The 13580-nt window shown below is 43.9% G+C and overlaps 2 protein-coding genes across 4 annotated transcripts in view; both read left to right on the top strand.

Annotated features, from left to right (window-relative positions):
- AGBL4 (AGBL carboxypeptidase 4) overlaps window positions 1-13580 on the top strand; it is a 1201113-nt gene that overhangs the window by 773651 nt on the left and 413882 nt on the right. The window lies entirely within an intron of this gene.
- BEND5 (BEN domain containing 5) overlaps window positions 7998-13580 on the top strand; it is a 41362-nt gene continuing 35779 nt past the window's right edge. The window contains exons 1-2 of the mRNA XM_075832970.1: window positions 7998-8277; window positions 12435-12571. Of these exons, the coding sequence (XP_075689085.1) occupies window positions 8085-8277; window positions 12435-12571 (330 nt within the window). The 5' untranslated portion in view covers window positions 7998-8084. The remainder of the gene's footprint in view (window positions 8278-12434; window positions 12572-13580) is intronic.

Genomic DNA, 13580 nt, shown 5'->3' with positions numbered 1-13580 from the left:
ATAACCTATTCACAGGATAGGTCATCAGTATATGATTGGTCGGAGTCCGACACCCGCACCGATCAGCTGCTCCGGCCACCTCTGTGCGCCTGATGTTGTGCACTATATGCAGTGTTCGGTGCCGGAAGCAGATGGCTCCAACTACTGTATAGTGGCCGTGCTGCAGAACAGCAACTCTGCTCCTATTCACTTGTATAGGAGCAGAGCAGCAGCCCTGCTGAAGTACTGTGACCGGAGCCATCTGCTTCCGGAATGGAGGTCCGGTGCTCGGAGGCAGCTGGAAGAGCGGATCGGTGTGGGGTTTGCGGGTGTCGGACCACCACCAATCATATAATTATGACCTATCCTGAGGATAGGTCATCAGAATGAAAATTGATCCCGTGGCCGGAAAACCCCTTTAAAGAGATTATCTCAAGACGACAACACCTTTCCATACATCCTATTAGGGCATATGGACACCATAGTGGGTGATCCCCGCACAGGACCCCTTTCTATGAGTGGGAGCACAGAGCCAACCCTTTTAAACCATCTTTCTGTCAAATTGTTAAAAATATATTTCAGTCATAATATCTGTATCTAGAAAAGCTAAGCTGCTGAGTTTGTGGTTGTTATATATGAGAACCATATTGGTTGACACCCAACTTTCCCATCAATGAGAAACTTATGAGTAAAATAAGCTTTAGTAGTATTTTTCTTTTGTTTTTTTTTGGTAATGGAAAATGTTATTTCAAAATAAAATACATTTATAAGAGTGCTAATCTGTTTTTGTAAAAATTCAAAAAGAAGAAAAATGTAACGCCTCATAACGTTAATAGGGAAAGGCAGATTATTATGAGTTGTAAATAGCTGCTGAAAATCAATTTCCTGTTGTGTCTTCAGATTTGTGCGGTTGGCAGTGAGTTGTATTGATCGCAGGATGGTGGAGTTAGCGAGCCAAACAAAATTAGGTACAGAAAACATGGAGAATGGATGATGGATGCAGATCCAAATATAGAAGCCGCAATCACAAAGGATTTCACAGGTTGCTCAAAGCGGATCGGTCAGATAATTGTGCTGCCCTGTCTAAGGACGTGACAGACATGCGGATTTCAGCATGCTGTCACTTATTAGTTAATAGACATTTATGACATATCCACAGGATATGCCATAAATGTCCGATAGATGCGGGTTCCACCTCTCCGACCCGCGCCTATCTCAAGAACAGGTCCCCCTGACCCCCTTTCTTACCGTGTCCTGCTGTCGCTGCTCTCTGGCCACTGACTGACGAGGCGGTCGGGAGCGCGGAAACAGACGAGCTTGGCCACCAACACTGTGTTGGTAATACTAGAAGGTATGGGGACAACATGGTACAGTGAGCTACGCTGTTTTAGTAGCTTCCATTCACTTCTATGGCAGTTCCGGAAATAGCGTTGCTCAGTGAGCCTGTCTGTTTCCACACTCCCAACCACCACATCAGTCAATGGCAGGAGAGCAGCAACAGCAGGACAAGGCAGGATGGGGGTTAGGGGGCCCCGTTCATGAGATAGGCGTGAGTCGCATTGATGGGTCCCGCATCTATCAGAGATTTATGGCATGTCCTGTGGATATGCCATTAATATCCAAGATGTAAAAAAACCTTTAATGTTATGTAGTTTATGAGTATTTAAAGTATACTTGTGCCAGCATGTTATATATACATATAATGGAAAGTTTGGTGCGGAAAACTGCACGGAAAAAAAATAACAACACATTCTCATCCTCTGATGTCATCCAAGCCGGCCTCCTGGGATGACGTTTCATCCCATGTGACTGCTGCAGCCTGTGATTGGCTGCAGCGGTCACATGGGGTGAAACGTCATGCCAGGAGGCCGGCCTGGACGAAGGAGCACAGAATTCTGAGTAAGTATAAGATTTTTTTTCCGAGTTGCGGTTTTTGCTTTTCCGCTGCAAAAAAAATGCAACATCTGCTATTTGTTGCGGGTTCTACGTCCCTATTTAATTAAATGGGAAAAACCGTTACACAAAAGCAGCGATTAACCAAATACAAATGACATGCTGCGGTTTAAAGAAAACGCACTGTAGGTTAATTTCTGTGAGTTTTTTTCCGCACATCACTTGCGCGCGCATCTCATCCACTCTGCTGCTACTGTATTACACTGCGGATTTTCCACAACAAGACATGTCGTGGAAAAAAATTCAATATTTACGCTACGTTTGAACTCGGCCTAATAGGGAGAAGAGTGTCTAACAGCGGCTGTAACGCGGGGGAAGCATTAATATATGAATATATTTGTACTCAATCTTGCAGTGTGCCGCAAGTATAACTGCTAAATACTCAGAAAGTACGACACGTTACCCAGAGGCGTAGCTAGGTTCTCCAGCACCCGGGGCAAAGATTCAGTTTGCCCCCCCCAACCGCTTTCCCGACATCTCCTTCCCCCTCGCCGTGTTTGTTTTCTCTACCAATCAATGACGTGTCATTTCTTTTCCACATTTCTTTTTATGTAACTCGAGGATAAAAACATTTGTACATTTTACAAGCAATATATTTCTATACACAACACCAGAATAGTGCTCAGTACATAAATACAGCACCAGAACCAAGCTCAGTACATATATACAGCACCAGAACAAAGCTCAGTACATATATACAGCACCAGAACAAAGCTCAGTACATAAATACAGCCCCAGAATCAAGCTCAGTACATATATACAGCACCAGCACAAATACAGCTCAATTAAGTGCAACCCCTGCCGTAGAGGTTTGCACTAAATTGTTTCCATCTCCCAGCATGGCCCGAACAATGATAAGGATATGCTGGGAGATGATGTTTCACAAAAAAAAAAAATCATATCATAATCATACCACCCATCATCTCGCTGCAGATCATACAGTGACTACAGTGCTGATTAGAGGCAGAATAAACATTTACATTAAGTGACTCACCGGTGACGTCTCAGATACTTTTAATCCATCTGGTCCAGACCTCTATGGTGGCTTCTCCCGGTCACAGCCCATTTCTGCAGTTTGCCGCTCACATGTCTTCAGCTTCTCACTTTTCCAACATTTCTACACCTATAAATGAAGATAAAGTTCTCATTATACCACACACTACGCCCCTAAATATAATAGCTGCAACTCTAATTATAATAGCACCATACACTGTGTCCCCCACACACACCGTGCCCCCTGTAGATAGTGCCTGCCATAGAGCACCCTGTAGATAGTGTCCCCATATAGACCACCACTGTATATAGTGTCCCACATATAGCTCCCCCTATAGTGCTCCACAGATAGCCCACCCCTGTATATAGCCCACCCCTGTATGTAGCCCGCCTGTAGATATAGCCCACCACTGTATATAGTGCTCCACATATAGCTCAACCCCGTATATAGCCCCCTGTAGATATAGCCCACCCCTGTATATAGTACTCCACATATAGCCCCCCTGTAGAAAAAGCCCCCCCTGGTAGATAAAGCCCCCCGTAGATAATGCCACACACTTTTTTATTACGATAAAATAACAAACTATTCAAACTCACCTTAATCCCATTCCCACGCCGTCCGGCAGCAATGAAGACCTGCTCTCTTCTGCGCAGATCTCCTGGGGTTGAACGCTTCCCTGTCAAGCAACGCCTTTCAACGACGCAAGCGGCGCAAAGTATTAATAGTAATTAGCCCTATCATGTACCTCACACATTAACTCAATATTGTCCATTATGACTCATAAACATGGTGGGGCTAATTACTATTAATGTGAGGCACGTGGAGGTTCAAAATTCATCTCACCGCGTGCCTCACATCAGAAAACAGAAGAACTTTTTTTTTATTATTATTGTTGGCAAAGTATCATTTTGGTATTGAGTATCGCAATACTATACGAAGTATCGGTATCGAAGTCCAATTTCTGCTATCGTGACAACCCTACTCCATATACTGTACTATAACTTATATCACTTGGAAGACCCATTTATGTTTGTTATAAGTTCTATATACTAGTATATCAAATTCGGTCTCTGAGAGTGGATCTCGGAGGCTAGAGCTGCAGGGAAGCTCTATTTGGGTTTGTTCAAATGACTTATTTTCAGACATTTTATGATCCGCAAACGCCCTGAAAAATGGCTAAAAATACGGGGGCTGAACGCCTCCAAACATCTGGCCATTGATTTCAATGGGAAAAAACGGTGTTCAGTTTCCACAGAGCGCTGTTTTACGCGGCCGTTTGTAAAAATGGCGTGTAAAAAAAAGTGCATGTCACTTCTTGAGCCGTTTTTCATTGTCTCAATAGAAAAACAGCTCCAAAAACGGCTGTAAAAAAACACATAAAAAAATGCTTGATGCTTAAAAAAAACGGCTGAAAATCGGAGGCTATTTTCCCTTGAAAACAGCTTCGTATTTTACAGCCGTTTTTTGTTTGCCGTGTGAACATAGCCTTTGTATACGCATGGCCATGTAATTGTTTGTATGGATTCAGCAAGTATATTGATCTCTATTTGCCCACTACATCCATACACAAATGTAGTATAGATAAGTTTGGAATTTTGCACAACTCAAAGTGATACCATAATGTGTCATCTGTCATTTCACATAGGACAGCTGGTAACATACAGCATTATTTTAAAGGGGTTTTCCTCTCGGGATTCTCTGGATCCCCCTGTATTAGACAGGGGAAGAGCGGCTGCAATGAGCAGCTCTTGTTCCGGAGAACAGGTCAATCACCCATTGACTTCAATGTGTGCTGTGTAATAACTCCTAACCCTCCCGTATTTTGTAGGCTTGTCCCGTGAAATAGGCCTCAAATGGAGCTTTAAAATGGTAATTTCTGGGACGTTTGTGGCGCTCCTGGGCGGGGTTTTAAATGTTCCGCTAATGGAGAGTCAAATGTTTGGAGGTATGCGAATAATACTACATTTACCCCGCCATTTACACATACTGATACCTTGTTAGGAGTGGAGACATTTTCTAGAGAAATGATGCTTTAGGGTATGTGCACACACAAAATCAAAAACCTCTGAAAACACGGAACTGTTTTCAAGGGAAAACAGCTCCTAATTTTCAGACTTTTTTTTAGCAACTCGCGTTTTTCGCTGCGTTTTTTTACGGCCGTTTTTGGAGCTGTTTTTCTATAGAGTCAATGAAAAACGGCACAAAAGGCTTCGTTTTTCGAAAATGAGGCGTAAAAAAACGCCCCGTCGGAACAGAACACCATATTTCCCATTTAATTTAAATAAATGGGCAAATGTTTGTAGGCGGTCTGCTTCCGTTTTTTCAGGCGTTTTTCGAGGCGTAAATGCCGCGAAATATGCCTGAAAACACTATGTGCGCACATACTATTAGAACAATTTTTCAAGCAGTTTTTTTACAGGAGGTGTTTCAGGTTTTTTTTTAGCATGGGCGGAATGATCATTTGGGCAGTGCCCACAGCCACTTAACTTATCAGCTACAGCACTTACACATTATGAGTGCAGAGTGTGCAGAAAACAAAATACAAGTGATAAGTGCTCCTCAAATGTAATTTGATCATCTAAACCAAGTGTATCTGTAGTGGTAATGCCAGGAAGAACAGATCACTCTCAGGCCCTGTTGACACAGAGTTTTGTCCTTCAGGAATTTTGAAGCAGGTGTTGAACTGCCTGCACATATTTTTTCCCGTTTTTTCTCAGTGTTTTTCGCGCACGGCCATTGGAGCTAATGCAAGGACTGTGGGCAAAAAACGCTCAGAAACTGGCGCCATAGGTTTTTTCTTCCTCCTATACATTTCAAGGGGAGGTCAGAGGCAGAAACCGCGGCAAGTAAGGACATGACACTCTCTTTCCCCGCGAACTGCCAAAGGCCACCCCGGGAAAAAAAAACACCTCTGCCTCTCATTGAAATCCATGGAGGGAGGGGGGTGATTTTTGGCCATTTTTTTTACGCTGATTCCGAAGCGGTTTCCGCGTCAAAAAACTCTGTGTGATCTGACTCCTAAGCAACATCTATCAATATCTAAAGACAAACCTAATACTGAACATCTCTGCTGATAGTCTCCAATGCCGTCTATACTTTTGCATTAAACAACAAAATACCCAAAATTTCTCCCTCTAGTCCTGGGACATCTTCACCTGTGGAACACGGACATGCCGATGGTGTGTCGATTGCGCCACCAGCCCTTCTGTAGTAAAGACACAATGGTGCCCCCCGCTGTCGGTGGCACTTGATGCTAAGTTGCTCCTTGAACCTCCGAACGACTCCATTGATAAAAATTACAGTATAGAATAGAACTTACTTGAGTTTACGTTTAATATTGGAATATTATTATTTCTGAGGGTAATTTTATAAAAATAAAAAAATAAATAAACTATAAGGCTGCAATCACAACTCGATCATTGTGTACATTCAGCGTATACGCAGATAAATTCTACTGGCAAGTCGACCATAGACTATAACGTACTGGGCATATGCCTACAGAGTGCCCTCTTGGCATACGTCTGTCTGGCATGATTCGGAAATTTTATTTAACTGTATTGAAATCAAAGTTAGCTTTAAATAATTCCTCATATTTAGGGTCGCTGCGAGGCCGGAGTTAACGCTGGGAGGACGGTGCTAGTAAAACTTTTCTACTGGTGATAGCAAGTGCTGGTATTATTGCATAAGAGGTGTGCAGTCAGATGACTTTCTATTTGGATTGGATATACTCAGCATTAGGAACATCAGAACTCGGTCAAATGTAAGATTGGCGCTAGCGAAAAAATAAATGACAGCAGACACGGCAGTGGAGAGCTAAAGACACTCATATTCAGCAGCCGGACATGTGTTCACAGCCTCGAAAGTCAAGTGCGGAAATCGGAGGATGATACTGACTGAGTTGGGGTCTATTCACACTGCAGCAGCGTCCGTTCAGTGTATCCATAGGCCTCCAGTCACCTGACGGATGCCAAAATAGTATCCTTTTGGCATCCGTGGCGCTGGTATTTGTCAGTAAATGCAATAGCGTAGTCGACTGCGCTATTCCGTACTGAGATATCCAGTATAAAAAAGTGTACCACACATTATACGTTTTTTACAATGGAAGTCTATGGGGGACGTACACGGAGAACGCAGCGTGAATAAACCTTAATAATGGGTCTTTCTCTGAGGCTAATATCACTCGGTGTGAAGTCATACCCCCACACCCACTTGTTCTACCCGTGTTTGGGTGTATTTACACGTGATGGATTGTAGTACATTGATGGGCACAAATTATGAAAAAAAAATGGGTTGGAGGACGTGACTTCACACGGAGTGTAAACCTGGCAGGTGTTTTTAGGTGGAAAGGGTGGCAATCCTACTTGTAATGGACAATAGGGGCGATTACCCTCTACAATACAAGGACATCCCGCAAAAAATGTATAATGGGAGTCAATGGCAGACGTATGGCATACAGTTACATGTACGCTGGGAGATTTGATAAGGATACAAGCCGAACGCGGGGTAAACAGAGTCCGAGCTATACCGTCCTACTTCACAATTTGCGTAAACAATGCTTTATGCCGACACAACTTTTTGCTTTTTTTTTCATCTCTAATATATTGTATTGTACGGTGTGTATATTGTTTGTATGACTTCATGTCATCTCTGTGGAACTGTGAAAAATGCATAAAAACAAAAATAAAAAAACAATGAATAAATAATAAAATATATATATTTATATAAAAGATGAAAATAAATAAAAAGAAAATTGGAATTAAACAATAACCAAAATGCAATACCTTCTTTCTGGAGGAATAATAAAGAACTGAAACAATAAAACAAACTAAATAAACATAAATAAAACGAATACAAAATATTTTAATACAATTTGTTGTCATTTTTATATAAACAAAACAGGGAAAATAAAGCGCCCTGTGTGACTCTTCCCTGCATGCTGGGATCTGTAGTGCCACAGCTACAGTCACTGGAGGCCACTCACCTCTGGGCCGTACCCCCCCCCATGCCAGGCTGTGTGCCCAGTACAAGCAGGGTTACACGGGCACTCGGCAATCTACTACTCTCGCCTTTAAGCCGTCGCCGCATCCTCCGTTGCCAGGGCAGCCGTGTCGTGGCTGATTGCCGAGCGGCAGACCCCGGGCCCGACAGCGGGCGGAACATGTTCGCTTTAGTCCGTTTCCTAGACGATAACGTATGTTATACGTTACCCGCGGGCCGGGTGAGAGGCTTTTTGCCAAGGTCTACGAAGGATTTTGATAACCGGAAGGTTTACACCGTGTACCGGAGCCCGGAGGAAGAGGAGGCCGAGGGGAAGACAACGCTGCAGAGGGCGCAGATCCTGGCACTGGCAGGTGAGGAGCAAATGTCATGATGGGGGAGGGAGAGGGGGACATAAATCACAACAGACTGGAACATGACACATCATATGATATCACGACTGTTATTGGGGGTCATTATCTACTCCCCTCCCCCACCATTGGTCCCACCATTTACATGGAGGACTTGGAGATGACTGATGCGACAGATGACAAGTAGATGCTCCTTATAAATGTATACGATGAGTCTATGGGCAGGGATACCAGGCTACCTGTGCCATGCAATGCCCAGCACAAGTGTCATGTGACTCCAGCGGCACCATGCCACTTTGTCTTTTTTCACGTATAGATGAGAACGAGGCTGCCGTTGGTTTCTTTGCCCACTTTGATGCCAATTTCGGCCAACAAACTGAATTCTGTATACTGACCCGCCATCCTTTGGGTTCGTATGTTTGATAAATGGGCATCTGACTGCTAGGACCCCCAAGAACAGCGGGCACATGACCCCGGGTCACCATGCTCAGCTGTTCTGTATCTCCCATAGACTTAAACAGGGGTGACCTCAAGACCTCGTGGTAACACTGTTAGATTTGAACAAGAGTTTAAGTCGTCCGGAGGTTTTGGTGGCCGCCTGTTGGGCATGGTCTACGGGCAGCAATGTTGGCATTGGCTCCTGCTATGTACTAATATGTAGCCCCGTTACTTAGGCTGTGTTATGTTGTCCGTCATAGACTAGAACGGTGTCTACAAAAGTGACCATCATGTCTGACACTGTCATAGTCCATAGAAGTTTAATGAAACTTTTATAGAAGGAAAAAAACAAACCTCAAGCAACGCAAATCCCTTTGGCCATCACACAGCCGTAGACTTTTGGAGAAGTTGACCAAGGGTTAAATACAAATGGTGGAGGTTTGCATGAAGAGCGTCCATGACTATATTAAAGGTAAGGGGTTTGCTCTCTGCCTGTATGAAGAGTCCAGTCCATAATGATGGAGGAGGTGATTGTATCACTGGCTTCCATGCGTCCTCCCCTATGCACTAAGGGTATGTTCACACGAGGTCATTACGTCCGTAATTGACGGACGTATTTCGGCCGCAAGTCCCGGACCGAACACAGTGCAGGGAGCCGGGCTCCTAGCATCATACTTATGTACGACGCTAGGAGTCCCTGCCTCGCTGCCGGTCAACTGTCCCGTACTGTAATCATGTTTTCAGTACGGGACAGTTGTCCGGCAGCGAGGCAGGGACTCCTAGCGTCGTACATAACTATGATGCTAGGAGCCCGGCTCCCTGCACTGTGTTCGGTCCGGTACTTGCGGCCGAAATACGTCCGTCAATTACGGACGTAATGACCTCGTGTGAACATACCCTAAGGGTTAGCAATGTTTGCCACTCCAGCTGTTGTGAAACTACAAATCCCAGCATGCCATGACAGCCAGCGACTTTATTTCAGCCAAAGGCTGTTAGGACATGCTGGGAATTGGAGTTTCACAACAGCAGGAGTGTCGTAGATTGCTGACCCAGGTAGGATGGGAGTATCATATAGAAGACGGACAGACATCCATACATACGAGAGAGGTAAAGAAAGTGGGAGAGTTCAGTAAAGTCTTGTATACAGGTGGGCGACCAAATACAGTTCTCCGTAGCGCCCAAAATGGCAGAAAATGGTAGCAACTTCCTCTGCGATGTCAACGGTGTCAGTTTTGTGCATGAGTCATGTGAGATACAAACCAATGCAATGGGACACCTTTAAAACCATTTTTATATTACTCCAATGCATCTAAAGTAAAAAATGAAGCAACTTTGCATAGTCTTGATTAGAAAATATCTTAACCGTTTTGTGCCTGCAGCTCCTATGCAGACTTATGTCTCCATGGTTACAGACTACAAACAAACTCTCTGTAGTCTAATCCTGCAGTCATACTACCTTACTACAGTTTCCTACTACTTGCTAACTTACCAAATCTAAGTTGGTAAGAAGTATGGGTCAGTTGCACAGAGGGTTTGTTTGTAGTCTGTAACTGTGGAGACACATAGGTCTGCATAGGAGCTGTAGACACAAAACTGTAGGAGATTTTTAATCAAAGAGAATTTGCAAAGTTGTTTTATTTTATATTTTATACTGGAGCACTAAATCCTTCATTGCAAAGGTGTAAAAAGTCTTGCAAAGCTACTGAACCCGAGGGCTAGTGAGGCTGCTCACAGGCACTATACAGCCTGACCACATGGAAGTTATAGCATTTGTGTGGAGGGACTCTTTAAAGGGGTATTCTGGTCATATAGAGTGGATAGGTCATAAATGTTGGATCGGTGGGACCCCATCAAAAACCAGAATGGTGGACCCTGATTCCCCGCCAACCGCACAGCCACGGTGAGGAGCGCTTCTGCTTTATTCTGACTTTATAGGAGTTACAGAAATAGCGAAATGAACGGCGTCCGACGTTCTAGCAAACAGTAAGGCTGGGTTCACACACTATTTACGGACGTAATTCGGGCGTTTTAGCCCCGAATTACGTCCGAAAATGCGGCTTATAAGCGTCGGCAAACATCTGCCCATTCAGGAGAAAACAGCACCGTAATTTCAGCCGTAATGGCAGGTTGAGGCGCTTTTTGTTGCGTCCATTACGGACGTAATTGGAGCTGTTTTTCCATGGAGTCAATGGAAAACGGCTCAATTTACGTCTGAAGAAGTGACAGGCACTTCTATGACGCGGGCGTCTTTTTTACGCGCCGCCTTTTGACAGCGGCGCGTAAAAAAAATGACCGTCGGCACAGAACATCGTAAGACCAATTCTAATGAATTGGCAGATGTTTGCCGACGCTTGTGAGCCGCATTTTCGGACGTAATTCGGGGCTAAAACGCCCGAATTACGTCCGTAAATAGTGTGTGCGAACCCAGCCTTAGGGTTCCAGCTGCCGGACCTCCACTGATATAACATTTATTACTTATCCAGTGGATAGGTGATAAATATTGTGGCCTGAATTCCCCTTTAAGGCTATGGTCACACGGAGTATTTTGGGGGAGGAATATCTGCCTCAAAATTCCGTTTGGAACTTTGAGGCAGATATTCCTCTCCCTGCACGCCAATTTTCGCAGCGATTATCGCGCCGTTTTTCGCCCGCGGCCATTGAACGCTGCGGGCATAAAACAGCGAGAAATACGCTTTCTCCTGCCTCCCATTGAAGTCAATGGGAGGTCAGAGGCGGAAGCGCCCGAAGATAGGGCATGTCGCTTCTTTTTCCCGCGAGCAGTAAAACTGCTCGCGGGAAAAAGACGCCGACGCCTCCCATTGAAATCAATGGGAGGCGTTCTCGGGCCGTTTTTGCCGAGTTTTGCGACGCGGTTTCCGCGTCAAAAAACTCGGCAAAATACCCCGTGTGAACATAGCCTAAAGGAGTTTTCCCATTAAGGGAATTTATTGCCTCTCCAACAAATAGGTAATAAATGTCTGTCTGCTGTGGGGTCCCCCGTGGATCACCAGAACGACCGCAGTGAGGAGGCGTTTGAATGTAGCGGTGGACATGCATGCGTCCTGTTACTCCATTCAATGTCTATGGGGCTGTCAGAATCAGGTGAGTGATGTACTCGGCTGTTTCCGTCAGCCCCAAACACATTGAATGAAGCGGCAGGGAGCATGATCGATCGCCGCTCCATTCAAGCTCCTCCTCCTAGAGATCGCTGGGAGTCTCATATATCAGATCTTTATCCATAGGTGATAAATGTCCTTCATGGGATAATCCTTTTAACTTAGAACAGGGGTGCCCCGACTTAGTACATGGACAGTATTTAGGGATTACATAGAAAATATTATATTTGTTACGTAATGGTCCCTTTAAATTAGTCAGACATTTCGGAGAATAGATGGCGTGTCTTGATATCATTTCCATGCACTTCCTAGGTGTTTAAGTTGAGGCGATGCTTTGTGCCGCATTCTGCATGGTTTGAGATGGAGAAAATAGATGCTTTAAAGAAAAGTTTTTGGGGGAAACGTGAATTCTGAAATGATCCGCTATTCGATACACATTGTTCTTTGTTCCATATCCATTGTAGAGACATAAAATAGTCTTGGCAAATTCTCGGCACCTAGAAGACGCTGCATCGTTTTAATGTTTGCAGCACAAAGCACATTTTGATCTTCAAGAGAAGCCAAGTCTAATCTGTTTAATGCGCTTCCGATTTTTTTTCTTTTAAGAAAACAAAACTGATCTGGAGACCCACGTAATGCAGAAAAAAATCAAAATCCCCAAGCAGTGTCTGAACTCCTCCGAAGGGTCTTGGGAGTTTAAAGAGGATGAAGAGCAGGAGGACGGTGAGCGGCGGCACAGTAAGGTACATTTATGACCTCTTATAAGCTGCAGAATGACGGGGTGGAAACCGTCATCTCTCGGTTACCTTGTGTCCTAAATACTTTATTATTCATGAACAGCTTTTAGTGTTTTTTGTGGAACTTTTTACAATAGCGTAACAAATCTTAAAGGGGTCTTCCATTTTCAGCAAATAGAGGTTATTCTTTGTGTAATGAAAAGTTATGCAATTTTTGCACTACTTTCGGTATCCATTTCTTATGTTTTTCAAGATCTCTGCTTGCTGTCATTCAACGAGAGGGTGAGTGTTTATTTTCCAGGAGATACAAATATGTCCTGGTCATGTGATGTGTTCATCACATGACCAGGACAGATTTTGATCCACTGAAAGTAAACAATAAAGGTTTTCATTACATGCAGAGAGCAGAGATTTTGAAAACCGCGAGAAACGTATGCATCTTTCTAATATACTATGGGGCAGATTTATTAAAACTATCTTAAACAGACAGCATAAAACTAGACTGGACAGGTAGAAACTGCACCAAATTTGTGCAATAAGTTTGATGCATCTTGGTAGACACTTTTCTCTTTTTAATGCCACCTCTTGTCTGGCGTACTTTACACCGATATTTTGCACCATGTCATTTATAAATCATTTTACGACTCCTTTTAGCCACACCCTTCTCTAGACACATTTCAAATTTAGTGAGGCGCAGAAAGTATCTAAAACACGTAATAAATCTGGCGCATGACCTGTGTCTCTTTTTTTTTTACACAATTTGAGACAGAATTCTGGCACCTTTTGCTTAGTAAATCGCAAACATTTGTGTTTCAACTACTCAACATTTTAAGATCCCTGCTTTCTGTCAGTGAATGCAAAAGTGAGTTCTTTGCATTCTGATACACATAAAAGGGATTTGGATTTGGACTTTCCCGAATATGGGGCAGACATGTAAAAAAGAAAGGGCTTTCTATTGAGCCCATACACCGCTTGCTCGTCTTTCAGAGGAAAGCCGATCAGAAAAGTGGCACAG

Source organism: Rhinoderma darwinii, chromosome 7 (genome assembly GCF_050947455.1).
Source record: "Rhinoderma darwinii isolate aRhiDar2 chromosome 7, aRhiDar2.hap1, whole genome shotgun sequence".
NCBI classification, from domain to species: Eukaryota; Metazoa; Chordata; class Amphibia; order Anura; family Rhinodermatidae; genus Rhinoderma; species Rhinoderma darwinii.
The sequence above is the reverse complement of the archived record's forward strand: the minus strand, read 5'-3'. Positions and strand labels throughout refer to the sequence as shown.